Raw genomic sequence first — 27,909 nt, 5'->3', positions numbered from 1 at the left:
TCAGTCAACTGTACTTCAACTGGCGGGAGCTCATTTTCTGTGAAGACTGCCAGCTTTTGCATTAACACATGTTTTGATCCTTTGCGCAGATCACCATATTCATCAAAAAGTGATAATGGCATGGGAGTCAGTTCATACTTGAAAAGTTCTGACAACTCAATGTCTCTATTCTGTGAAATCACAAGCAGACGAGCATATAGTTTTTCCATGTCATAAACATTTGTGTCTCCTACTTTTACTTTCTTTTTTATTGCTTCCATTGTCACAATCCTTTTCTTTAGTGGTTCATAGAAACCTCAGGAAGTGTGGCCATATATTCTGCTGCCATTTCTCTCCTATAGCAAGTGACTGATCAACATTGACCTCAGCTGCAGCAACTCGACCATTGAGGATATTATGCAGTGGTTCTTCTGGCTGTGTGAAAAGAGGGTTCGAATGCCGCTGGATTTCATTCATTATCTTGTTTCTGTCATCCCTGTCAAGTTTTCTGCGTTTTCCCGCCTCTTCTCTGTGGCATCCAGTCTTTCGGTCATACTCAGTGTCTTTTTCCTCTTCAAACAACTTGTCCATAGCAAGTGACAAAGAATTGCAGAGATGGTGTGATAAGACCCACACAGCAACTTGCTCAGAAGACAAAGATTTCCCAATAAGGCCACCTTTAGCTTTACCATATCGAATGTACGTTTGTTCTCCAAACTGATCAAGAAAAACCGCATTCCACACTCCACTGTGATGGCGACAAACATGCTCTCCTCTGAGAAACGCAGCAAAAACTTCTTCTGGTAAAAATGATTTCATATCCAGGATATGCCAGAGAATATATCTTGCATAGTTCCAGTGCCCTGCAGCAAAAAAATATGGTACCATTCTTTTCAAGGCATACATATGGAGCAACCAGTCTCCTTCACGCTCTGCACGGAGGTAGAGATGAATAATGACTACTGGAATGAGTAAGCAATCAACCCACAACCGGCCTGTACGTGAAAGTCTGGAATGTTCCAGCTGCTCTTCAATTGTTTCAAGTGTAGTTTCCTTTGACAACACAACAGGCTGTAGCAGAGCAGACACAACCATCCTCAAACCTCTAACTGCTTTAGGCCATGCCTTCCCATTTAGCATGCTTCCAACCCTCTAAATGCTACCTCCAAAATATCCTCAAGGCCACTACCATTCATCAATGTGCCTATGCATCCAATGAAGGACATAAGGGTGTGCATTCCTCCAGGTCTAACTACAAGGTTCTTCCATTGACATGGATCAGACCACTTGATTTGAAGAATAACTTTGTACAACTGCATGTCAGCACACAAATGGATAAACTTCCTGTTCTTCAGAGATTTTTCTATAAACATAAGAGTTGTTAAAACGGTGTCTGGATGTGAAGGCGGCATATCTATCAATGGTCCAAAGATTGATTGACTGGCAGGTCCATCAGGCATTCCTTCCATTCTGCAAGACTGCACCATTGCACCAGCCCATTCTGGTGGTGGATCATCCTCATCAGAATTCTGCAAAAGAGAGACAAGCCAAGATATGTCTTTCTCTAGAGCCGCTTGGAGGCTGTTGCCAGACCTACACAACAAATCATACGAAAGTCCACACTGCAGTGTTATCTTTGGGGGAACTGGCTTTTTGTTGCCTTTGAAATGGTACTGCTTGACTGATGACTTGTTGCACAGTTGAAGGTGCTGAACTTGATCTCTGGATATTCTTGGAATTTCTGGAAGAATATCGCATGTAGCATCTGAAAAGAAACAAAAACAAATTGATTATTGTAATTATTCCAATGGATTAAATCTATTTAGGTCGTAATTAGTTTATTTCAAAGACACATACAATTTTATCTATCATTTATCAGCATTTAAACTTGTTGCACCTTTACAGTTTAGGAAATGTTGCATTACATACCTCTACCATGTTGAACAAACTCTACTGCCATGGAATGTGTTTCTCGCATACCATTTGGGGTGAATACATTCAAATCAAAGTTATCACACCACGTGCTGACCAGTCCACCTTCATTCAAAAGGCCCTCAATTTGAAGTTATCATTGCCAGCCAGCAAGGCTGCTGACTTTCTAAATCTTCTGACTTCATCATAGCTTGAAGTAAAGCCGCTGTCATGCAGTATATCAATAATCTCTCTGGATCCAGAAAAATGATGTAGCTTTAGTGCCAGTCCTAAAGTTGTCTGATTGAACTTTTTGGAAATAAGAGCTTGTATTGCTTGAGTAAGTGAGAGTGATTTTCTTGTTATTTCCCCTTTTGAAACTAACAGTGAAACTAGATTTAGAAGTGTCTCACTACAGTCCATTATAGCAGCCTCTTTGTTGAACTGATTCAACTTGTATGATTCAATATTTCTTTGCGATTTACTCTGAGCTTCATCTATAATTTGCTGACTCACCTCTCTCACTAGATCATGATCATTGGCTTTGACCAGTTTTAAGCTCTCTGGTAAGTATTTTCTGAAACAAATCATACTTGCACATCCTTTTACTTGCAACACGATAAGGCTTTCTCCAAAGTGCTCTTCAAGTCTCTGCATGAGTCTGGTTCTTTCTTTTCGATCACTGAAATCTTGTCCACCTGTTTCTGTTTGGGAAACATTGGGAATGGCTGAAACAGATGTTAAGAATTCCAAACACTGACGATATAAGTTATAAATTTCAATGGAGTTCCATATTTTTGAAGCATCTTCATTTAGTTGTTGAATAACATGATCAAAGGCTACACCTGTCGGTCTCAACTCCTCAACTTTTGCTGAGGAACGTGCAGCAGCAACATTGCGCTCTGATATAAATTTCTTGTAACAGTCATTGTGGTACTGTTCATCTGCTGCATGCAAGTCAGACATGCTTCCATGGATTCTCACACGTACCTCCTCAGCTTTAGAGTCTCCTCTAATTTTACACTTTTCCAAAAGTTGCTGCTTCATTTCTTTAGTCTGACATTGAATTACTCTTCGCCAACGATCTGGATGCTTTGGATCCTTTGGCAAACACTCACTTCCACAAAAAAGACAGTGCTTCTTGAATTCAAATGAATCAAAATGAGATCTCCTTTTCTTTGCCTGTTGAACATATGGATCCTTGATTCCCAAACGTTTTCGTTCTCGCCCAATATGTGTCTTCGATGTATAAGTTGAAACACATGATCGATGAAATGTTACTTTGAGATCAGGATTTTCAGTGAGCCTTTGTCTTAGAGCTATATGCAGTGTGTCCTGTCTTGAAATACTGGCAGATATGATGCTATTTATTCTTTCTAGACCCCCTGTTGAAAGTTTATCAGTTTTTTCACAATTAGGGAAGAGGCACTTTTCCATAGTCTCCATCTTTATCTTTCTACTTCATTGATCTTATGAAAACCTCTGCAAAAAAACAAATTAGAAAATTAGCATTGTTTTTGACAAAATTTCATTCAACCAGGTCTATTTTGGACAATGTATTCTCACTAATACAAATATACAAATCTATGCCTCGATTGTAGCATAAAGCTGCTTCCTTTTGTTAACATGGTGGCTATATTGAAAAATGGCAGAAAAATACACAGGTGAATATTGGTCTTCGAATAAATTAGATATTCTGTAAAATGATGGCAAGTATAATGCTTGTTCCACATGTTTAAAGGTTCACCCTATATTTTCTAGCTCAAATTCCCATATTCCGGCCGTTATTTTGATTTTTGTGCTGTAATATCAAATGCCCAAGGGTGAGAGAGTGGCATCAGTCGGATATTTAGTCTATGGGACCCCAACTATCATTTCAAAAAATAAAATTGTGTACATACCCGATGTCACACCTAACCTATCTGTCTCTCTGACTAAGTCGTGTCTGTGCTTGTTTCGTGCACTTACGACAGAGTTGCCAAATAGCGCTAGATGTCACTGTTATAAGCTGTTGTCCGAAAACTTTGCAGTATGTTGCAAAACATTTTTGAGTGACTGTACAAATACACTGGTAGGCCGATGGAACTTTTGATTTTTTTTTTTCTTGGCGGCGCGTGTTTAGCGGTCCTTTCTAACTCAGAAGTTTAACGTAACATTTATACGAGTATTACAGATATATATATATATATATATATATATATATATATATATATATATATATATATATATATATATATATATATATATATATATATGTATATGTATAATGATTGCGCCATAAAAGTGTAGAGATTTAATTATGATTTGTAGACTAATTGTAATACATTGTGAAAGCTTAACAGAAAAGAATGAACAAAACATGTAGACAAACAGAAAGAAAGCATACAGAACGTCGTAAATCTTATAAAATTTTCGAATCACTTAAATTCAATGAGAAATTTAATGTTGCTTTCAGAAGAACTGTTCCACGAGTATATGCAAATAAGTGCTGGAGCTCCTCTTCCTTATTAATTAGTACTTTATTTTTTATAGTCTCTCTGATCGGATGTTGGCAAATTCAGTTAAGTTACATCATTTCCAGTATATCAGTTCTTACCACATCTCACAATAGTCAAGCTAAATTTTCACTACTTGCCCCTTTTAATTTTCAAGACCTTCAAAACACGTATATCTATCATTCACTAACCGACTGATTTGTGTATACAGTCTTGCTTCGTAACATGTCATAATTTTTTCCCGAACTGTTTGTCTGAGTAAACTTTACTTATTCTCTTTCCCGATTAACTATCTGAGCAGCAAATCGCATTTGACCATGGCGCTTCACTCAGTGCATTATAGCTTTCCTGGAACGGAACGAGCACTCTCCAAATAGCCCAATATTCTGAGAGCTTCTCTTTACTAAGATTTCTAGCTGAAAGCTTTTTGTTTGGTTGGATGGTTGCTCTTCAGTCGGATAATTTCAGTTCGATGAAACATCGCAAGCGTGTTCTTTATACAGTCGTAAATATATGGTGGCAAAACGTCCGACGCCAAATGGACTAGAGCGCAGAAAAAGAAAAAACCTTCACCAAAACGTGCCACTCCCATTGATTTGTGCCTCTCCTGCGTATCATACATAAGCTCATTGATCAGTTTTGCATAGGTACTACTATACATAGCGACTCTTAAAATTTAATTCTTATTTTGATGTTTTGCAAAATATGAAAAAATAGACTGAGCATTATTTGTAATCTTAGCTAAATTGATGAAATAGACAAATGTTCCTATATCATTATCATGGCATTTTTTCCAATGTGAACGTCAGCAAACTTCGAAAATCATTTTCTTTCAGAATAATTTCTTGATTCAGTAATTTATTTTGTTTCCAACAGTGGCAAGCATGATGTAAATAACTGTCGCAATATAATGTGCCTTTTTTATTTAGCATAAGCTTAATCTCAACAAGATATTATTTTCTTTTTCTTAGGGAGTTTCTACCTGAATAGCTAGTTTGTGGTACTGGCTTTACAGAAAGAACAAGGGCATCCACATCCTGTTAAGGTCCCATAATGCCCAGCAAGACAGGTCAGTCACTATATCAACTGATTTTGTAACCTTGTCTGTAAGACTGTGTCGGTGATGTGTGTGTTCATATGTTTAATGAAGACCGTTTCCTAGATTACAGGGCATCGTTCGCTATTATCTCCATTTACTTGGTTTTTAGCATTTTTTTTAAGTGAGCGCATATTTTTTTCCAGTTTTGGACAAGGTTTTGACAAGCTGAAGTTCATTTAGATTTAACTTCTGTCAGCACAAGTAATTTGTTTACCGATTAGAAAGAGCTGCTTTGACTATCAATTTCCATTTGCGGCTTCAATATTTTTTCTCATTTCGGATCGACAGCAAATTGACAGAAAAATTCGATATCTAATTCCATACATAAAGTGGAGGCAGATTAATTAATGCTCATTTTTCGCATGTGACTGACCGGGATTAAAATAGAACGTTATGTTCATTTATTTTTACGATAATGTCTACCAAAAATATATCTACAATAGATAACCTATTACGATTCTAGGGATGATAGTTTATAAAAATCTACGCACATTGCAATACGGAAATATAAAATAATTTGTACATTCATAAGTAAACTGTTCAAGGTAAAGAGGCAGTGGCAATGATAGCACCATGCATCGCATAATCTTAATGATCTTTCACGCGAATATGACAATAAAAGGTTAAAACTGTTGGTAAATATGACAGAAAAAAAATTTAAAAGAAAATGAAAATAGTAATTGATCACTGTAAGTCAAGTGGAATCTAAGGTTAATAAAAACAAATTAGAAGCAGATTTTCAGACCATATGTGCAAGATCACCATAATTGCTTCGAAGAACTTTTAGATGAAAGAGGGTTTTATCCTAAATAAATGAAATTCTTAACGGTATATGCTCTTTCACAATATCACACATAATGACTATGAGAAATTATCATGATACAGGGGTGTTTACAAAATATAGCTTTTGCCTTATTTAAAATATGGTTTTTTTTTAATTATATTACTGTCCCATAATGCAACTAGAACGAAGAGAAGAGGAAACAAATGTAATATTAATCACAGCAAGGAGAAGAGAATATTCGGAAAGTTATACTAAAGATTAAAAGGTACTTAGCTAGGAAAAGACGGATGTTTTATAGGATCTTTAGAGGGCCATCGAATGACGGATGATCTGGTGAAATAGGAAAAGAAATCAGGATTTACCCAGGGGAATCATGAAGGAGATATCTCTTGGCAGAGACGAGGGAAAAGAGAGAGAGAGAGAGAGAGAGAGCCAGAAAAGAGACGAAGCCTCTCGAGAGTGAGATCAAAGAGAACTCATTTGTTTTTTGTTTTTTTTCGAAAATCAGAATATAGAGAGAAATTTGCCATTCATAAAAGAGATATGGAGAAAAAGGTGAAAGTTAAACCTTTAGGCTTAACAGAATAGAAAACACACCCAGAAATAGCAAATGTATAGGGAAGGAAAATATCACACTTATGTAAGTAAAATGGTCTTAATCTCAAATTGTTAAATCTTTAAGAACTAGAAATGACATTTTCGACGTTGTTTTCATGTTATTAGAATATTAGGTATGCTAGATACTAGTCGGTACACTGCTTATAATTTATAATCCAACAGTTTTTGAGCGGTGCAGTTATAATTTTAACCACTTATGAAGCTCACCGGATGTTACAACATGAAAACCCAGAACTGGTAAGGATTTTTTTTCCAAATCAGTTTCCTTTTATGGCTTCATTCCTCATAAGAGGAGACTTTACTACGAAAAAAAATTTGCATCATCGGCATACAACCATATCGCTTATATACACTACCGTATGGACAATACCTTTCATATGGAACACTACCCTGTGGCACTCCAGACACAATAGGTTTTGGTTCTCTAAAGATCCCATTATTAGAGATCGCTGCTGTCTACCTGTGAGGAAATCTGAAATTAACCCTATAACATATCCACCCACTCCAAGATTCTGAAGTTTATAGATAAGTCTCTTGTGATATATTGAAACGAAAGCAGCACTAAAATCTGTTTGAATTACCCTGCACTCTAAACCCTTATCAAGGTTCTCTTGCAAATGGCATGTCAAATCTAGAAGAGCATCGCAGTTACCTAACTGGTTCCTTTATGCATATTGACCATGAGCTAGCAATCCTTTAGATTCCACATACTTACGTAGTGGCTTAAAAATAAGTTCTTCCCAACTTTCAACAGCACAGGGAAAATAGAAATTTGCTTGTAGTTACTGCAGTCTGCAGGCATTCCACTCTTCGGAACAGGCACTGTATTACTATGTCGACGTAAAAAGCTTTAGAATCTACTAATTTGGGAGACAACACAATTGAAACCTTTTTAAAAAACAAAGGGAAGAACCCATCAGGATCTTCTCCACCCCAGCTATCAAGATTATCAAGAATTTTCTTAACATCCCTAGACCGAAATACAAATTTTGTAAGAATAGGTTCAGGATGACAAGTGTCAGAGGGACATCCTCCATTGAATGCCTAGCTTCAAAAGCCCGATGATGCAGTTTAGCCTTTTCGTTAGGGCCAATAACCAATCTGCCATCATCCGTTAATTGTGGTGGAATGAGGAATAAATCTGACCAAAAGACAGATTATGCTAATTTGGTCCTTCAAGTGTCCTCTTTAAGGAATTACTGTAGTTTCTCTCAGCTATATGGTAAATTATATTCACAGCACGGTGTGACTCACATAAATGGTGTAATTTCCATGTGAATGATTTCGTCTGTTTGTGTTGAGTTTTGTCTGTTCGTCATGGTAAGCTCGTTTATTTAATCTCCATGTGTTGAATCTGGTCTGTTTGTCATGGTAAGCTCGTTGACATGTATTATCAAATCATGGCTTGGCATATGCTCTGAATGTGAGGACTTTCTAGGGGCATAAGTTACTAAGATAGCCATCATCATTTCATTTAACTTCTTGGGGACTGGATCTCATATGGCATCTGAAATATTAAGTATCTAATAAGCTTCAATAATTTAATCCCAAATGGCTCTAGATTTTAGCCAGACCGATTTTCCACTGGTGACAATGGAATGCAGTATACTGATTGACAGACATTTCTATCTCAACAACGCAATGGTCGGAAGTGCCTATATCCTCGCGGACCTTGATTTGAGGTTAGCTGGAAAATCTGTGAACATGAGGCCTAATATATTACCAGAAATATGCGTGGGTTCCTCAATTAGCTGGACAAAACCGGATGATACGTAGTACTCAAGAACAGACCAGCCATGTTGACCTGTGGAATTTGAATTAAGACACTCGTTGTGCTCAACATTGCAGACTCCACAAATAACGAATGAACCTTTGTAATCTTGTGGCTGAACCTTATTAATCCTCTCCAAGAGAAAATCATATATAGAATCGTCAATATTTGGATTGCGGAAAACAGCATATTCGTAAACATGGCAGAACGTAGCGGAAGTCTTAAAACAAAGAACTTTATGGCAACTCTGACGATCAATAGGTCGTCCGGACTTGGTGTATACAGCCATACCTTGTGCATGTGGAATATTATGGCTATCAAATAAGAGAAAGGAAATGGCCTCCACTGTCGAAAATCAAAAGTAAATTAAAATAGTTTTGTCGGATGCAAGCTTCGGAAGCTTTTTCATATTGGTTTGTCCTTTTGAAACAGAAATCTCCATTCAGTGTGATGGATAGAGCACCTTGTCGGTTTTTTTTTTCTTTTTTAAAAAAAGAGAAAATCATTAACGTCCCTATTTATCCTTGCCAGAAATCAGAACTTGAAGTCTTGGTACTGTATCTTATTCAACAGTAGTGATATTTCTACTGTAATCCACGCACACACACACGCTATATATATATATATATATATATATATATATATATATATATATATATATATATATATATATATATATATATATATATATATATATATATATATATATATATATATACATATATTCCTAATATATACATGTATGTATATATATGAATATACATGTGTGTATATATATATATATGCATATGTATGTATCTATGTATAATATGTGTGTTTGTGTGTGGGCGTATGATCAAATAAACATATCCAAAAATGCACCAACAAATGAAGATGCTTTCAAGGCACGCTCGAATACGCGTTTGTGAAGGGATATTAGTTTTCAATCATCTGTATATCATACCCCGGGAAAATCCGGTAGTGGATCTTGCATCTCGACTTGGCGTCATCTCATCCGGAAACTCAATACGCCATTTCTTAAGCCATTTGATCCCCCGAGGAGACTGCAGTTTCAAAGCCAACATCAAACAAAATCGATGTATTTATTTTCTCGTCTCCTTCGGATTTGCCTGAGGCTCTCTGGTACTCAGGAGGAAACTTGTGGACTGTGAAGGCTGTTTGTCTGCTCTTAGTCAAACAAATCATCTCTAAAGACGTGTTTCTTAATTTCCGTCGCTATTGATCATTGGGATATTAAATTTTAGAAGAAGAAGGAGATGCGAGTTTTGTTTTGAAGTATTTGCATCCAGATGAATAATGTGAATGCTAAGGATATTTACACTTCACTTTATAGAAAAATGAGAGAGCTCTTTAAGAAAGACAGTGCGTTTTTCAAGACGGTACTCTTTTCCTAATAAAACAATTTTAAGTAATTATGTAATCTTTTCTTTTATTTTATACTGTTTAATGTAGACAAGCAATAAAGGCATAGTTATACCTACTCGGCCTTGGTTTCAAGTACCCCGTCATTTACTGTAACGCGGGCGCAGGAGTCCTTTAATGTACAATTCTAACCGGAGACTTTATAGAAAAACATTGGGCTGTTCTGGGTTGAACATTGAGGGGTTTTTTTATAATACATACAAATAAGGCTGGAATCCTTATAAAATAGTGACAGATGTGTACTACTGTAGGTGGCATATTTATCTAATTGAAGTATTAGGCATGGACTTTATTCATAGAATCCTTGATTAACACTTCTTCGCATATTATTTTCAAACAATGAGACAGTATTTTCTTGCTCACTTAATACTAGTACCTGCAAATAAATTACGTTGTTATAGTAAAGAGTAATCCATACCTTGAATATTATTTACAACGATAGTAGAAAGAGAAAATTGTAAATACCCGTGCAGAAGTTATAACCTGATATTTGTAAGTCAAAGATAATTAGCAAACTTCAAACCAGAGAATATTCAGATTGTCCTAGATACATAAAAATCGTGAAATCTCTTAACAGTTTTCCCCCGATCCAGATCAGTCCATGACGTTATATTTGAACTCAGCTTTAATATTAATGTGGGTGAATGACCCCTCCGCTATTACTTCCCGCTTGATCGTTTCTCCCAGACTATGGGAAATACGACTCTGTGCAATTTTGTAGATGCCCTATAACTGTAAGAGGACGTATAGCCGATAACTGACAAGCAGCTGAAATAATATTAAGATTTTGTGTGGTGTATTATATTCGGTGAAGCCCGAATTCGATTTTTCATGGTGGCGGTGTTTTTAGACCCTGCGGCCGTAAAGATAACGTTTAACACTTAAAATGTTTTTGTCATATAATCAGGAGACAGTAAGTTTTAGATATATAATAATAATAATGTTATATATGTGAACTTCCATGTTTTAAAACGATATCAACGAGGCGTTTGCCTTGTATAGTAACTCCTGATATACTAATCAAAATATACCGGAATTTCAGTTTTATGAAACACCTAAATTTAATCAAAATTACTAGACACGCTAGCGCTCTGTGTTAGGTCCCGTGTAGAACTTCCGATAACTTAATAAATCAGGGGGTATGGATAGGCTGTTCATCTGTTGCTCGTTGAGGGTGGGGGTTAAGGGCAGGGTTTGTTTGTACCTTATGTGTGGGGCAGCATAGGGAATAAGTCTAGATTAGTAGAACTTTTTACTGAATAAAAGAAGTGCTCTTCTTTTATGCCTATACCTCTCATTTCTTCATTGGTAAATCCTCCCCAAAACATCCTAGTTTTCCTGCTGAAATGTTAGGTCAATTTACAAGCAAGTCGTTACAAACCCATCGAAGGTTTGTCTCCTTAAAAATAGTGAGCTGCAGTTTCAACACTCAAAGAAAAAAAAACGTTTTTCCTCCCCAAAGGGTGCACTTATGTGATAATATATAAAATGACCAAACTATGGACTATGCTAAAGCATTTACCATTTCTATGAAATTTCAGTTTTCTCTTGCAGTAATGTGGCATATACTGAACATTTTAGAAGAGATATATGTTAATGGATAGCGGCAAGAGTCCCTAGTTCTAAAACGAACATAATAAACTTTCATTAATTTTACCTTTAAAAAAGTGAGAACTAAAGTCCTGTAAGTTTAGAGACTAAATTGCATAGACGAGCGATATACACATTTGCTTATTATCAGTATTATTTGCTCCACTGCACCACCGTAAAAGGTAGTGGTTCAGTATCTATTATTTTGATTTCCAGATCAATAATAAGAAACGTGTTTTATAAAGTCATCTTTTCTAAAAAACTGGGTATTTTTATTTTCTCAGATAAAAGAAGACTCTTGTACAACGATAAATAAAAATTTTATTTTGCTTACTCTCCACCAAAAATCAGAAAATGGACCCTGATCATTTTTTTACTCTTCGAGCTAACTTGTTTGAAAATAAAATTATATATTCTAGTGCTGATATCACCCCTGGTGCATACTGAGAAAATGTAAATATGATAATAATTAGTGTTCTGCAGGAGAAACTGGTAAGAGTTTGGAAAAAAATTTATATCCAAAAACCAAAAAGCTGTACTTATTCTTGACGGAATCAATGCCATTATAGCATAGACTTTAACAACAGAATGTTAATTCACAAAAGGAACAATAAACAACACAACAGTAGAAGGGGATTTGATTAATATGAGCGATACTTTCGGCAATGTCTGATCCTCCTAGCCAAGTCCAGATAAATGTTTCTCCTACCTCCAAAGGTAATGCTTTATTGGGTAGCTTTTTAAATCATTAGTAAAGGCGACACAGGCATATAGGCAGTGCCTGGTTCATTTGCCCCAGTCGCTGAGGAAAGAAACAGCAGAATCCGGATATCTGAAGTCTCATAATTTTTTCCTAATAAATATCAGACACTGAAATGATGTTCCTATTGTAAACTGTTTGCTATGATTAGTTCCATATTATGATACATTTTTGTAAATATAGAAATACTATGCGTAAGTTCTAGGGCTAAACCACTTATATGTGTCATTAATAAGATATTTTCCTAGTTATGATTATCATTCTGTTAAAACCTGTAAAAGCAAATGATCATAGGCTCACCAAAAATACGAGATGATTAACGTGACGTCTTGATGGATGAAATTAACTGTAATTATGGCGATGACATGTTTATATAAAAAATTGTTTCTCAGACTAGACATCAGTATTTTACTTGGGTTTTCAACGACCATGAGAAATGTGTTTGTGTGAGTGTGTGCGTGGCTTTTTTTTTTTTTTTTACATTCACAGGAAAAGCAATGTAAGCATCTGTCTTGCCCCATTGCAAAACAAAAAATAAAATAGGCCCTGGTTATGTGTTGCGTGCATTCATATTGCTTTATTAAGATAAGAGACTAAGCTGTGATTGTGCCTGGGTTTTAGTGATATTGCAGATATCCTAAGGCGAAGACTCGAGTTGGAACGCACAAATGGAGATGGAGGCATTTTCCCTGAGGAATTTATTTTTATCGTGCGTTAAGAAAGGAGGTAAGAAGAAGCTGGGAGCTCGCAGACATTCGTATTCATGAACACAGCCGAAAATTCCTTGTTTTTGACATGAAAATTTTATCAAGCAGACACCTGGCGTCTATTTTTCGTCCTTTCATTACGTTTAATGTTTTCTTCTTATCTTGCGCTGTTATGAGGGGATGTAAGATTTACGATATGTTTTTACCTTATTTAGTTGACCTTTTTGGCTGCAGTAAATATATACCATAAATGTTCCTTTATTGTATACGATAATGTGCGTCATTTCTTGTTTGTTTGCGTGTATTTACTTCTTAATTAATTTTTAAGATTTTGAAAATACTGATGTATTCGAAATTACACTCCATTTTTTTTTATGTATTTCCATATTTTTCTTTAGATCTTCAAAAATACGTTGATCATTTTGTCTGAAACTTAGTCAAATGAAAGTTTATTCACGTCACGATTAGTCGCATTGTTAAAAACTGAACCTTAACCTATGAAAATTAATCTATTTCAAATCTAGAATACTAAACATTTTCGTTCCGTTACAAATAAAGCATAATCAAAATGTTTTGTATGTCATTAGCTAATGAAAAATGGGTACCTCAAATTACATTCTATAGATATAATTAATACGCTAATTACAAAGGGAAATCCTATTTACTTTTTATATGCTATGCGGAGTTAAATGAATCTACATCTGTCCTGGAAATTCTTGAGCGCAGTTTCCAAAGCTTTGAAATTAAAACAGTGAATTCATTTGAACATATTTTCTCGTTTATTTGATGGCATCAGTTATTCTCTCCAGTAAATCTATATCCTTTCACGTCCAGTGGGTTTACCCATATAATTTCTCTGTTTCTCAATCGTTTCAATTCCCATTCCCCAACTCCTGTTTCCTTTATTCAGGTGGGTTACTAAGGGGTATGTGTCAGCTATTTTTGGGGGGTTAGAGACAAATGTGTCTAGTAATCTTATAAATCACTTTGCCTTACACCGGAACTTTTCTTTAAACTGACCTAGATATTTTCTTATGCCGTGACTGGTGGGACAGCTGGCTGTAAAAATAAAAAAAAAAAAAAAAAAAAAAGAACGATAGATAAATGTAGAGTGAAATTTAGGAGGGAATAATTGACTGCCCTTTCAAAGACCATAATGTGGGAGGGAGAAGAAAAATGAGAGAGGGACATGACTCCGCTCAATTTAATAGACGGGAAATAATCAGTCACAATGAATTGCTGAACTACAGATATATATATAAAAATGGATATTCTGTATCCAAATGGGTGAGCCGTTCTCTCTCTTTCATTTTGGTGAAGCTGGACAAATTGGTATTTATGAAGGAAAACGATGAGTCGCCAATTTACAAAGGGAATTATAGTCAATATATGTGAGAGTTGGATCGTTGTCCACATGAAAAACATTTAATCTTTACGCATCAAGAAGTGAATAAAAGAGGACTCTTCTTTAGGCGATGGCATAAGAGCAGTCAGCAGCATTTGTTGTTACTTGATGGTCTCACTTTCGAATTACCTTTGAGTAACCTTACTTCCTTACGAGCTTACAGAAAATAGATATTCATTAAAATCAGTAGCTAATGCCTCATGAAACATTGAACCTTTAATAATTAATTTATTATAGAATAAAAAATTTGCTCCAGATTTAAAGTCATTTAAATATGTCGAAGATGTTTACAGCAGCCCGAAGATTTCTATGAATGTTGCACTATGGTTTCCTGACAATTTTTGCTGCGATTTTGACGAATTTGGCTTTCTGTTTACCTCAGAATATAAAAGACATACACAGATGCAAAGTAACCTAGCATTTCTCAATTGTTTCCGCCTAGACTTCACTGTGCACTGGTGTCTCGTTCAAAACCCTCTTATGGCATATTTTACTGGCAACAGGCAGAGCAAACGTCTTTGTGAGCTGGGCTGGAAGCCCGTAGGTCTACCCATGAAAGAGAAGGACTGTTCAGAGTTGACCGAAAATGTAAGAGTTCGTGCTGGAAGCCACTTAGCGAACGGACGGCATTTGCCTGTCAGTTAGCGAATTAGGCCATACGTCAGTTAGGTCAAGGAAGTTTAGCAGAAAGGAGAGGTGTAAGTGACTTACAGGTTTAATCAAGATGTTTCAGAGCACTCCTTTGCTTTTGTAAGGCAAGTGGCTGCATACTATGAACATCCTTTCCAAATCCGGTTAAAAACAGATAGGGCATACATTAATAAGAGATGTTGCTTTATCTACTAGTAATTATATAGCCCCAAAAGTTATGAGGGGTTCCTTTTTATTGCTCTGAAACTTCGTTAACCAGTGACGAGAAAGTACTTGATCAAGAATTTTGCTTGTCTAAATCCTTTTTTCAGTGTTAGATGATAATGACTTTTTAGATGTTTACAGGAACCGGAATTAGAGACGGAATATTAGACAGGCAAAGAAGAGATAAGGTTGTTAAGCTAGGATTAACCAACATTCGTTGCTGTATTCATGAATAAAATCGTTAGTAAGATATTATGCACTTTAGAAACAATGATTAGCAGATATTTATCATAGTAAATATAAAGGGGAATAGTTTGTAAAATAAAATTATACAGTAATATTACAAAAACATATGAATTAGAGAGGGTAATCAACATGAAAAACCGATCACATAAAATCACAAAAAAGATGAATAAATAAATCAAAATTTTTGCACCGAAACAATGAACATATATTACCTTACAAGTCGATTCAAAATAAAAAAAATCAAAGTAAGGACGGAAATCGTTTTGACGGATGCAGATATAATTTGATTTTCTATGGTTTCGTAGAGTTTATGCACATGAATATATATTTGCTTATGTATTACTTCTATCAGGGAATAATAATGTATTTTGTTCCCTTTCGAAATATTTTTTGTGCTAAACACATCATGTTCAAGATAAGAATGTGTAATAAAGAAGTTGGTCTCTTTTTTTTTCTATGCACTGAACAAAGTACAAAAAAATTGTAATAAGTATTTTTCTTATGCAAACATGTTCTTCCTTTCTCTGTGGAGGAGACATTTTACTAAGTTTGTAATGGGAAACAGTAACGGATAGAACCTGTTTATCATAATAAATTTCAAGTTGAATTTTTAAACATTCAGTGGTATTTATGATATTTTTAATTGACCAAACATTTTCATCCTTGATATACCGTGAGATTCGGTCTATTAATATTTTAGAGAATACTAAGCAAAGATAGACATTAAATTTGAGCATAACATGAAACATATAAGTTTCATTTATTTCCATACAGTTCAAAGTATTTTCTTTTGAAAACAAATAACACATTGTGAAAAAATTTAGTAAATTATTTTCAAGGAACCACGAGATATAGGGAACGGTGTGCCGATGAGTTACTTAGAGGAAATAGATATGTTACATAATGTTGGTAGATTTTTCCTTTAGCTTACATAGTTATGTCATGAAAGAAAAACTACATGGAACAGTAATTAAAATTAAAAAGTAGATTTATTTGTTAAAAGTAAACTGAAAGCGGACCAATGCAAGAGATGAAAAGAAATTGAATTCTAAGTGTAATAAGGATGGACAGATCTTCACCTTCCAAGATGGTGCCCGTGATCATGAGGAGTCTGACTTTGTTTATTATTACAACTTGGGTTGCTGCAGCACGACCTGCCGAGTTAAAGTGTACGACTCCTGAAGATTAGAATTGCAAAGCAGCAAGGACATTCCTCCAGAGGTATCTACCCTAAATGTAGCCCACCGTTTTCGACAGTCCGCCTCCATTGTGAGTCTAATAACCATCCTCTCGTACTGAAAACTTCAGCATTCTCAGTGTATACTAGGATGACGCGGCCTGTCTCATAACCGAATCTCTCTGACCTCCCGTAGTGAAACCTACACTAGAGAGACAAGTATCACCAACTGGATTATTGTGTGTCAGTTGTGTGTTATATGCTTTGTGAAGTCATTTTGCATTGTTTGTTGCCTTGAGTTAATTTAACAATTATTTCTTTCTTTACTACCGCTCGAGTTAATTTAACAATTATTTCTTTCTTTACTACCGCTCGAGACTTTTAATAACTATATTTTTTTGCTGTATTGTGTTATATTTTTTTTTATAAAATTGTGTCTTCTGGTCAAAATGATATTGTTGATTCTATTACCAATAGATATAGTGTGTTTACTGTAGTTCTTGTGGTAACATTCATGATGTATATATGCAGATGTACCACAAAAAAATTAATCACAGGGTATAAATCGTAACTGGCTTTATCTTTAGTTTTCTGTGACATCATTAAGGGTACTAATACATGGTGTTAGAAATTCACGTTATTTATATTAGATTCACAGCGCAATTGAACATATAGAGGGTCCGCTCATTAACGAAAACAACTCTTGTCTCGAGTGGTTGGACTCACGCATTATGCCTAGATAACTAACCTCCATTGAATCTATGCAAATTACATATTACTTTTGTAATAAATGAATCAAGTTTATACACTGCTTGCTGTCAAATGCATATTCTTAAGAAAATTATATCTTACGGTGGTGGATTCAATAACATGTCTTTCCAGCATATTAGTAGAATAAGCTATCTTTTTAACATGTGTCCAGTTGATGGCATGATTGATCTTATTAACGTGAGTGAAATTTGCAAAGTTCTCCTATATTTATCTCATGCGTTTTCTAATGATGTTTTGTTCTCTTTCGGATGATTTTCTAATTGTATTGCACACAAAAAAAAAGTCACATGAGTTGCATGAGATTTGATATGCACATCCATTAGGATTAGCGGAAGAGTTCATTTTAGGATTTTTTTTCTTTACGTTGTATAATTATCCGTAAATGTTACATTAACTTTAAAATTCCTAAGGAGATGGGAAATACATCTCAAATTATTACTACAGTAAGAGCATGTTTTTTTCTTTTGAATCCTTGTGATTATCATTAAAAAAAATCTTCTTTTCCACTCTAAATGCATTATCTAATATAGAATCAGATTATTTAAAAATCTAGCATTCCTAATTACAGCAATTCCTTCATCAATATACTTAGGGATATTTATATACAATGATTATTCTTATATATTAGAAAAAAGCAAGCAAGCATTAAACACATTAATACTTCTGTTATTAGGTAATCCAAAAATGGTATGGACCGTCATTTTTCATTTTCATAGTGGATTTCATAAAGGAAGCCAATTCATTTAACTTATGTGGATATTTTTTTTTTTTTTTGGAAGGAGAATATTGAACATGATCATTTCACCGCATGTAATGTAGTTCAGGTATGGTGACCTAATATGTATTTGACCAGGAAACGATAATGTGGATACTTTCTTTGCTAAACTGAGTAATGTCAAGAAAGCTTGTCCATAATATAAAGATCCTGGAAGGCTGTGAACATCCAGAAAGAAGAACAATGTTTCATGGGTTAATAGTACACCAACTATTTAAATTTAGGAATGTTGATAATCGACCGAGTTTAATAGCAACATAACGTTATATTTTCATATAGAGTCAAAAAGAATGGTCAATCATTCGGAATCGCTATGCACTGCGTTAAAAATACATAGCGATTCGTAAAATGGATGGGCAGTATAAAGTAATTTTGTTGAGGTTTAGCCACCTGTTGCATATGCTACGCCAGTTACCGATTTTTTTTCTATTCGGGCAATCTCAGCAGTAAATGCAATTCACGCCTCGCGGGTGAATAGACGTAATTAGAGTAGCTTTGTCTCTGATGTTCTATCTTATTTTCTAGTTGCAGAAACAATCATTAATAAAAAGAATAAGGGTGTCAGAACCTTGCCTGTGGAACACCAGTCAAAGTAGGCCTAGACTCACTACAAGCTCCATCAATAACATCACTGATAAGACAATGTAAATTTTCCGTATGAAGTGAAAAAACCTAGGTACCTGTACCTGAGCCTTATTTTTAAGGGAGGTGAGCCTAATGTCCGGGTAAATGCAACTCTTAATGATCCTCCCCAAATCTTTCTGAATGCCTGCAGAAATTCAGTTACCTGGTTAGGGAGGGAAAATAACTGCATTTTCTGCTCACTATACCAAATTAAATAAGTTCCTTCACGTCCAGTTCTTTTTAGTTATCATACTTCATTATTATCGATGTTTTAAAAGAATGCACTGGGGAAGACCCAAAAATCTGAGATACCTGATCATTTAACAATTGGGAAAAAGATGAGTTCAGTTTAAAGAATACGTATGAGAGCAAAATTATACGGTTTTTAAGACAAGTTAAAAACAAAGGCAACCTCACATCACTAAGGAAGGAAATGCCAATTCTAAGTCATGATTTTTCTCATTAAAAGTAATATGGGCAGTAGGTTTCCAGTTAGAGCAATGTACTATTAATCATAATGAAAAAGAAAAGAACTTTCGGAATAACCCGAGCATTGAATTGTACGAGTAAATTTGACAAACTACTTAGATTGTTTGTCTCACCTTGCCTACTAAAAATTTCCACCTGACTGAAAGCCCAGTGACCTGAATGGGAAAAGTAGTTTAACTTGTCTTTAATGGCGCGGAAAGTAAACAAGGAAGCAGCAGTTTAACCTTCCATGCCCTTTGGAAATTTCTTGTATCATTTACCTCGCGACGAGAAAATTAAAAGAAAACTAGAGGAGCTTATATAAATTGAATGCCTCTTAAACAGATTCTGAGCAATTGTTTTCAACATATTCGTAACTAAAAAAAAGAGAAATATCAAGAAAATGATATGTCAAAGTAAATATTATCAATATTATTATTATCATTATTGATGTTATTATTTTTGTTGCTGTTGTTGATGTCGGTTTTAATAACAATAACACCGACATCAACAACAGCGACAACAACAATAATAATAATAATAATAATAATAATAATAATATTGATAATATTTACTTTGACATATCATTTTTTCTTGATATTTCTCTTTTTTTTTAGTTACGAATGATATGTTGAAGAAAATTTATCAGAATCTAAGAAATGGAAATTACAAGATAACAGGAATTACCGCTGAAAAGTATATGCCGTTTTCAGAGAAGAACCTCCACCATAATATAGGCAAAATGTCCATTACTTGCTTAAACAGCTATCATCATAAGCTCTTACCGTGTAATGGGCATTTAAACACACACAGTGAAGTCTTGTGTCCCAACGATCTTTAAAACGTACGAGACACTTGATTATGGACGAAGGGCGAATTAGATTTCTTTGTGGTGAAGGCAGGATTTTATCGTGATGATGATGATTAGTCCTTCAAAAGAAGGCATCGTGCTTGCCCCATACAAAAAATGGGAAAAAAGCATATTTAACAAGTAAATCGATGTGATATCCCGTACAAAAATACGGATTACATAAAAGAAAATATGATATAATATGCCGCTTAGTGTCTAGTCATAAAAATATTGCGAATGATACAGACAGATATTAAGTGAAACTTCAAGATGATAATTAATTATTGTTTGTTCCGTGACAGTAAAGGTTTTTAATCATATTTTTGGGAGATACACGGGAATTTGAAATAAAGTGATAAACAGGATATCTGGAAATCCTACAGGAAAACATATTTTATATCCTTACGGAATAATGTACTTAACAGGTGTTTAATGTAACCCAGGAATATAGCTCGCAAGCAACTGTTACCATTTCAGGAAATAACGGGGTTCAAAAGGGAAATAAAAAATCATGTATGAAAATGGGCGGTTCATGTGTTGCACGAAATACGCAGGATAATATTACAAATGAAACTAGCAGGAATTAATTAGGGATACGAAGACAACGGATAAAATTGTGCACGGAAAAATTTGAGCAGTGAGTTTCCAGTTGTTTTCGTCAAGACGAGAGTTGGGAGGAAGGTTATCGTAGTGAAACAGTGCCTAAAGACCGGTGGCGTCGGGAAGATGAAAGAGATAGAGAGAGCGACAAAATGCCGTCTGGAGGGTTTAAAGTAGGTGAAAACTGTTGGGTTTCATTCTCTCAGAAGTACGGCCTCGATAAAATGCGGTTCTTGAAGTATTATGCGTTGGAATACTATGAAAATTTTTTATGTTTCTTTTGATTCGAGATGCAGTATGGGGCATTAATATTCTCCAGGACCGTGCAGCTTTGGAAGGGATTATTGTTTAAATGCATTATCTTATCTTGTAAATATAAAGAAAGATTGTCTTTCAGTCACAATCCGGGTCAGTTTCTCTCTCAACATTTTTTTTTTTTATAGTTCGAACTGGGGAACTGGGAAGCTGCCAAGATGTTTTGAGTAAAAATCTTTTGAGCAACACAATCATTATTAAATAATCTTTTTACAGATTCGTCTTTAGGAGGTTTAGAAGACTAAATCAGGAAGAGATTGCGTTCCAAACTGTGGAGTAAAGTCTTACAAGAATCGGGTAAGTTTTTCGCTTTCTTCTATTTTCGTAGAAACACGAAACTTTTCTCCATATTGCAAGGTCTTATAATTTTTGCCTACAGTTTCGTTCAGAGCTGTAAATCTCATGTAGAAAAGACTTCAACTTTTGTAATGAAAACATAAATGCATTATCATTAAATAAGTCATAACAGATTCCTAAGACATGAATGTACTTTTCTGTGAGATCATTTCTACTAGTGTGGCTCTTTTCTTTGACTGCATAAATATTTTGTTGAGTTGAATTAGGAACTCATTAATAGCTTTACCAGTTAAGTGTCCAAGTTTTTTCAACACTATATAAACCAAAGACATTTCTGAAGCTTAGCGAGGAACTATTTTAATTGTTGATATTTTATCTACTCCATTTGTTGAACGTCGCATCTTAAAACAATAAAATTAATAACTGAGAGAAAGGGCGTATAATGAATGCATGTTTCCAGTTTAAAAAAATATTTATAATCATAAAAATAAACAACACGCTAAAGATTTAGGAATTCTTTCATATAAAACATAATGATTTCTCGATATAAAAAAATACAGTACAAAAACATTTATTGGAAACTAACAGAAAAAAAGTTAAAATATATACACGTCATATGAGTTTCCTCAAAAAAATATTCTTTCAATTTCCCGTAAGAACTCTCCTCCATCAGGACGATGGAAATTGAGAAAAAGTGCAAACAAACAATTTGGTTTTGAAAAGATTTTCTGTGCGGTTGCATATATGATGGATGGCCAAATTGAGTTTACCGACAAGTTTCCGTTCCGAACAGTTTGTAGACGTTAAAAATTTAGCAATTATATTTTGTTTTGTAGAGTGAGATTTATACATACACACACACACACACACACACACATATATATATATATATATATATATATATATATATATATATATATATATATATATATATATATTATATATATATATATATATATATATATATATATATATATATATATATATATATAGTGTATATATGTGTATATATATATATGTATGTATGTATGTATGTATGTATCTATATTTCAAACCCGGATATGACTTGTTGAAGTGCCTAACAACATTTCTTTACTAGTGTATCGTGAATAGCCTTATATTTTTCTTTCCTTTCATGGATTTATTGTCGGATCGAACCTTGTGCATTTGCGAATATGTTTTCGTGTACTTTTATTTATTTAAATCTCACTTAGGAATATAGATATAAATTTTTATTTCTGCCATTAACTTATTTTCATCGATATTTTTAGCTCTTATTATTTGTAGAAAGATTAAATTGAACCTGATCCGGAAACAATTTTGTTTTTGTTTTTCATAAATGGGAACGTTGATTAAATTTTTTAGATTTTCGACTTGGATACCCTTACTTCAAAAGAATGGTAGGTCTTTATTTTTTCCCCAAAAAAACTTCGATTTAGCAGTGCACAGGGCCGAATTAGCATGCCGAAGCATTGAACAGGTAAAGCTTATCTATATCTTCTTTTCGGGGTTTGGATGGTATGAATTTGTTAAGTACTGTATGTGTATGTATATATATATATATATATATATATATATATATATATATATATATATATATATATATATATATATATATATATATATATATATATATGTATATATTTATATATATATATATATATTAATATATATATATATATGTGTGTATGTGTATATATATACACACACACATTATATATATATATATATATATATATATATATATATATATATATATATATATATATATATATATATATATATATATATATAGCCAGTGGAATAATTTAGTATGATTAAGTCTATATATTATTTTATGTTCAGACCCTTTAAAGAAATAATATACATAAAAAGTCACCTAGCTATCCAAGCAACGACTATATGCTGTCTAAAACCTTCCAGAGTAAATTTCTTTATCGTTATCCTTTGATCATTAGGCGTCCATTACTTTTTCATTTATATCTAAGACTCAGGTATTACTAGGTTAACTTTCTCCATTTGAAAAGTTTACTCTCTTTCATTTCTGGTACCTTAATGGCTCATAATGAAATTTGTTCCACTGTAGTTACCAATCATGTAAGTGACTGTGAATAAATTTTCCTCCATACTTGACAAGAAATTTCAAGCAAACATGAAAAATGAGCCAATGAACAATTCCATAAGAAGTTACAGAACAGATATAAAAACTTCGAATTTAGTTTTAAGATCAAACATTTAATTAAATCAGATGAATCACAAATTTTCACTTTAGGTAACCATGGAATAAAAGATTCGAAATCCAAGTAAGTTAAACCGTTCATGGTCGAATCGAAATGGTGACAAATTTCTCTCTTTGTGCTAACTGCAAAAACACGGAGAGATAATAATTCCAGCTGAACAAACTGAACTTTCTGAATGTTCCCGTGAAGCACACCGAATTCATTACTTTCTGTTAAAAATTTAGGTAATAGTTTAAAGTCTAACCCACAAGATTTAACTTAGTCATCTTCCTAAGTCAAAAATACAGTATTCTGCCTTTGGGCTTGATAAGATCTCTTCATCAATCTTAAGTACAAAAAGTAACCGTTTTGTAAAACAACAGTCTTCAGAAGGTGTTCCTCTTCCTGATATCTGTCATTCTGCGTTGCTTCTAAACAAAAAAAAATCAAGCTGGAGTAAAAAAAATTCGGTTGGGGTGATGAAGATCCAGAAAATTTCTTTTCATTGTTCATCTCTTCCTAAGAGTATTTTTCCAGGTGTGCATAATTCATTCTTTAGACCCTGTAAAAACTCGATATGGAGAATGTGCAAATGAATTATACCTGATTGCAAAGAAATAATGCAGCATTCACATACTAATTAAATACCTTCATAAAATTACATGTTTGAAATAAAAAATAAACTAGTTTCTAGTACCTTTCTAAAATAGTTATCTGACAGGTTATTTGCTGAAAGTTGCATATTTGACCTCCCACAAAATAAATATATAATTCTTGATCGACCACCTGCAGAAATTTTACCGCCGAAAACAAATTAGTGTATGATCACGGAAAAAGCTGGAGTAATTGGCTCAGCATGCAAAAAAATATTGAAAATAATTTTGCTGCAAAACGGCTCCAAGATTTTTCTTGAAATTCCCCTAAATACTTGGAGATTTGTGGAGCTCAAAAGAATCTTAAATGAAATTGTAATATATGTTCTAAAATGTTTCTGAAACAGATGAACAGATTATCTTTTTTAAAATCGTGAATAGAAACTTAATAAAATAATGGACTCATTATCATTATTATTATAACAGTTAAAGCTGCAAGTCTAGTTCGGCAAAACAGAGTTATACAAGCAGGGCACCTGAAAAGGAAACGGAAATTTAAATCATAACTTATGAAATGGGAGCAATTTGAGGACATATACGATTAATAACGCCAAAGATGATAGAAATCTTAGTAAAAACAATAAAGCAAATAATAAGCAAACTACTGTATGAAGTGAGGTTCATGGCAACCTACTAAAAAAAACAAACAAACAAATTCGCGTATTTATAATTTATAAAGTTCCAGCTACTTAGTTAGAGGATTAGGAAAACCATTCCACAGTTTGGTTACAACAAGAAAGAGTTCGTAAGAATTTTGCAGCAATATGCCTCCAAGAAGAAAGGCAAGACAGAATTTACTGCATACATGACAAGACGTAGTTGATTCCCGAGTCTGGGAGGATCTCAGTGTGAAAAATAATTAGATTTATGAAACATTGTGTGTGGCATGTACATAATCTAAATGTTAAGGTCAGGGTTAAGACACTTATAAGAACTTGAGTTTTTAGTCTGACGATTTCAGATAAAAGTCAGCTGCTGAACACCAAACTTGAGGACAGTATCTGAAACACGGAAGCGTAAAAGATTTAAACCATTATATCTAGACAGACATGTCTCAAAAATCTTAAAAGTTTTGCTCAGCATAATAAAGTCGCATATGGTTATACGCATGTGATGTCGACCGAGTTATTATGGCTGATGCCAATTTTGCACTAATTGAGAAAGATAAAGACTACTTGTTGTAAAGTTTAATGGAAAATGCTGAATGATGCTGATGGAGGTTATAGTTCCCACCGCCTTTGATTTACTACCCATTTTCTTTACTGGATAAAATATATGAGATTCTATAAGTCTGATTATTCCTTGAAGTTCAAAGAGAAAATATTGGAAAGTTTTCATTACAAAATATGCTCTCAATAGCAGAAAAATTTAGCAAGAGCATGTATAGAAATATTGTTGTTTTTATTTGGAATTTTCAGAGGACACTTTTTGATATTTATTTACAAATGTATTTTATCTAATAATGTATGGATATATGATGTAATCTAGCATATCCTGACTATTATGGTAAAACTATGTCACTTGAATATTGGCTCAATTTGCTGCCTGTAGTGTCCAGTTCTTGTTTCAGTTTTCTTTTTTTTTTTTTTTCTTTTATAAATTTCGTAAGACAATATTTTTTATTTCACCGAGAACATCAATGTTAAAGTTAAAATGTTTTTACCTTTGAAATCTTTCTGGGATTAAAATCTGAATTAAAACAAAGGTTAAAAGAAACGTCCTGGTCATAAAACAAAGAAAAGCTCTGAGGGGATACCTGTGTATTAGTATTACATAGGTAATAGATAAGTTAATGAGAAAATAACACTTTACCTTTATTGATATACCATCTCTCTCTCTCTCTCTCTCTCTCTCTCTCTCTCTCTCTCTCTCTCTCTCTCTCTCTCTCTCTCTCTCCATTTGCACGAATCCTTTCCTGGAATAAAATCTTGACTTCACAAACATTCCTTGCTAAAAAAGTTCCCAAGAAGGAATCTCTACAGACTTTTTTTTTTAATCTATTCAAGAATATAAGGGGTTTCAAAAGTGTTACTCCCAATTCCACGGAGGTACCATGGAAATTCTGAAAAATATTGAAAAGTTATGAGTAGTTCGGGACACCTGCGAAGAACATGTTAAACAAGATTCTATAAAAAAAATTATGAATCGTAAAATGATAAGTCATACATATTTTGCTACAGTGATGTTCTCTACATGTTGGAATCAAGCTATGCATGATATCTCATTAATCTCTCATATACTGAAGATGGAATTTCTTGGTTTATATATTTATATAATTCTTCTTCTTCTTCTTCTTCTCATTATTATTATTATTATTATTATTATTATTATTATTATTATTATTATTATTATTATTATTATTATTATTATTATTTATTATTATTACGGAAGGATACAGCACAAATAAAATAACGTAACAAATTATTTGCTGAGAAAACATATGACAAAGAATTGACTAGGAAAACTTTATTCATTATTCACCTTGAACGAATTTTTATAAACTGCTAAAAACATAGTAGGGATAGTCTCTAGTCACAAATGAATGTACTTCTGCATGGACCTAAGACAGTAAACGCATATTATGTCTTACACAAAATTCTAGTTGAATAGAAAGCGAGAGAGCGAGAGAGAGAGAAAAAATGTGTGTGTCTGTATACAACACCAGAGAGAGACAGAGAGAGTGATTGTGTGTATGTGTTTACAGTACCAGAGAGAGAGAGAGAGGAGAGAGAGCGACTTTGTACCACCAAAGCCCCAGTGTTCACAGTGGCTCCTAAGCCTCTTAATAGAAAACCTCGAGACTTCCATGCTTCACAAAGGCGACCTAAGACTATTACTAAAGCATTCATGTAGAAGCAGTAGTAATGCTCCGGAGATTTAATATGACAGAGGCTGTCGGTGCGTTTTCATTATATTTATTTGATTATTTTTAGGTGGAGAATTGGTTGAAAAATGAAATTACCTAAAAAAAACTTCAGAGCTAATTGATATTTTATTTTGGCTCCCAGTTAAGTACCTCAGCTTGTTTACAGTAAATTTATGCCTTTGTTTTTTTGGTTATACTGAGTTGTAAACAAGAAAATTCACGGAGGTCATTAATGTAACTTCTCGTAAGAAGAATATATATTGTAATATATATCTATCTATGAAGAAGAATATTGTAATATATATCTATCTGTATATATATGTATATATATATATATATATATATATATATATATATATATATATATATATATATATATATATATATATATATATATATATATATATATATACATACATTCATACACACACACACACACACACATACTAACAAAGACTATTCTTTACACTCTGACTAACACCGATTTTTCGGAACTTATATTGTACTAATAAGTTAAACTGATGAAGATTTTTTTACATCAAGAAAATATCTTGAATGTCAAGTTAAAGATTATATAACATCATAGTGAACTTCATTAAATGATGTAGGATAATATGAAGATCATTTATAATTAATTACACAACTTACGTTT

General features: G+C 33.7%; 1 protein-coding gene across 2 annotated transcripts; it reads right to left on the bottom strand.

Moving 5' to 3' along the window:
- Positions 1-239: 239 nt before the first annotated feature.
- LOC136843211 (uncharacterized) lies at positions 240-3,471 on the bottom strand. Of its 2 annotated transcripts, none has more exons than XM_067111296.1 (2): positions 1,909-3,374; positions 240-1,744 (listed from the first exon to the last, which is right to left on the bottom strand). In XM_067111296.1, the coding sequence occupies exons 1-2, from the start codon at positions 1,955-1,957 to the stop codon at positions 1,113-1,115; spliced, it is 681 nt and encodes a 226-aa protein (XP_066967397.1). In that variant the 5' UTR covers positions 1,958-3,374; the 3' UTR covers positions 240-1,112. The 2 variants fall into 2 exon arrangements, 1 of the variants encoding a protein (XP_066967397.1); XR_010854478.1 differs by having other exon boundaries at positions 1,614-1,744; positions 1,909-3,471.
- Positions 3,472-27,909: the final 24,438 nt, after the last annotated feature.

This window comes from Macrobrachium rosenbergii, chromosome 11 (genome assembly GCF_040412425.1).
Source record: "Macrobrachium rosenbergii isolate ZJJX-2024 chromosome 11, ASM4041242v1, whole genome shotgun sequence".
Classification (NCBI taxonomy): domain Eukaryota; kingdom Metazoa; phylum Arthropoda; class Malacostraca; order Decapoda; family Palaemonidae; genus Macrobrachium; species Macrobrachium rosenbergii.
This window is presented reverse-complemented; position numbering and strand designations above follow the sequence as displayed.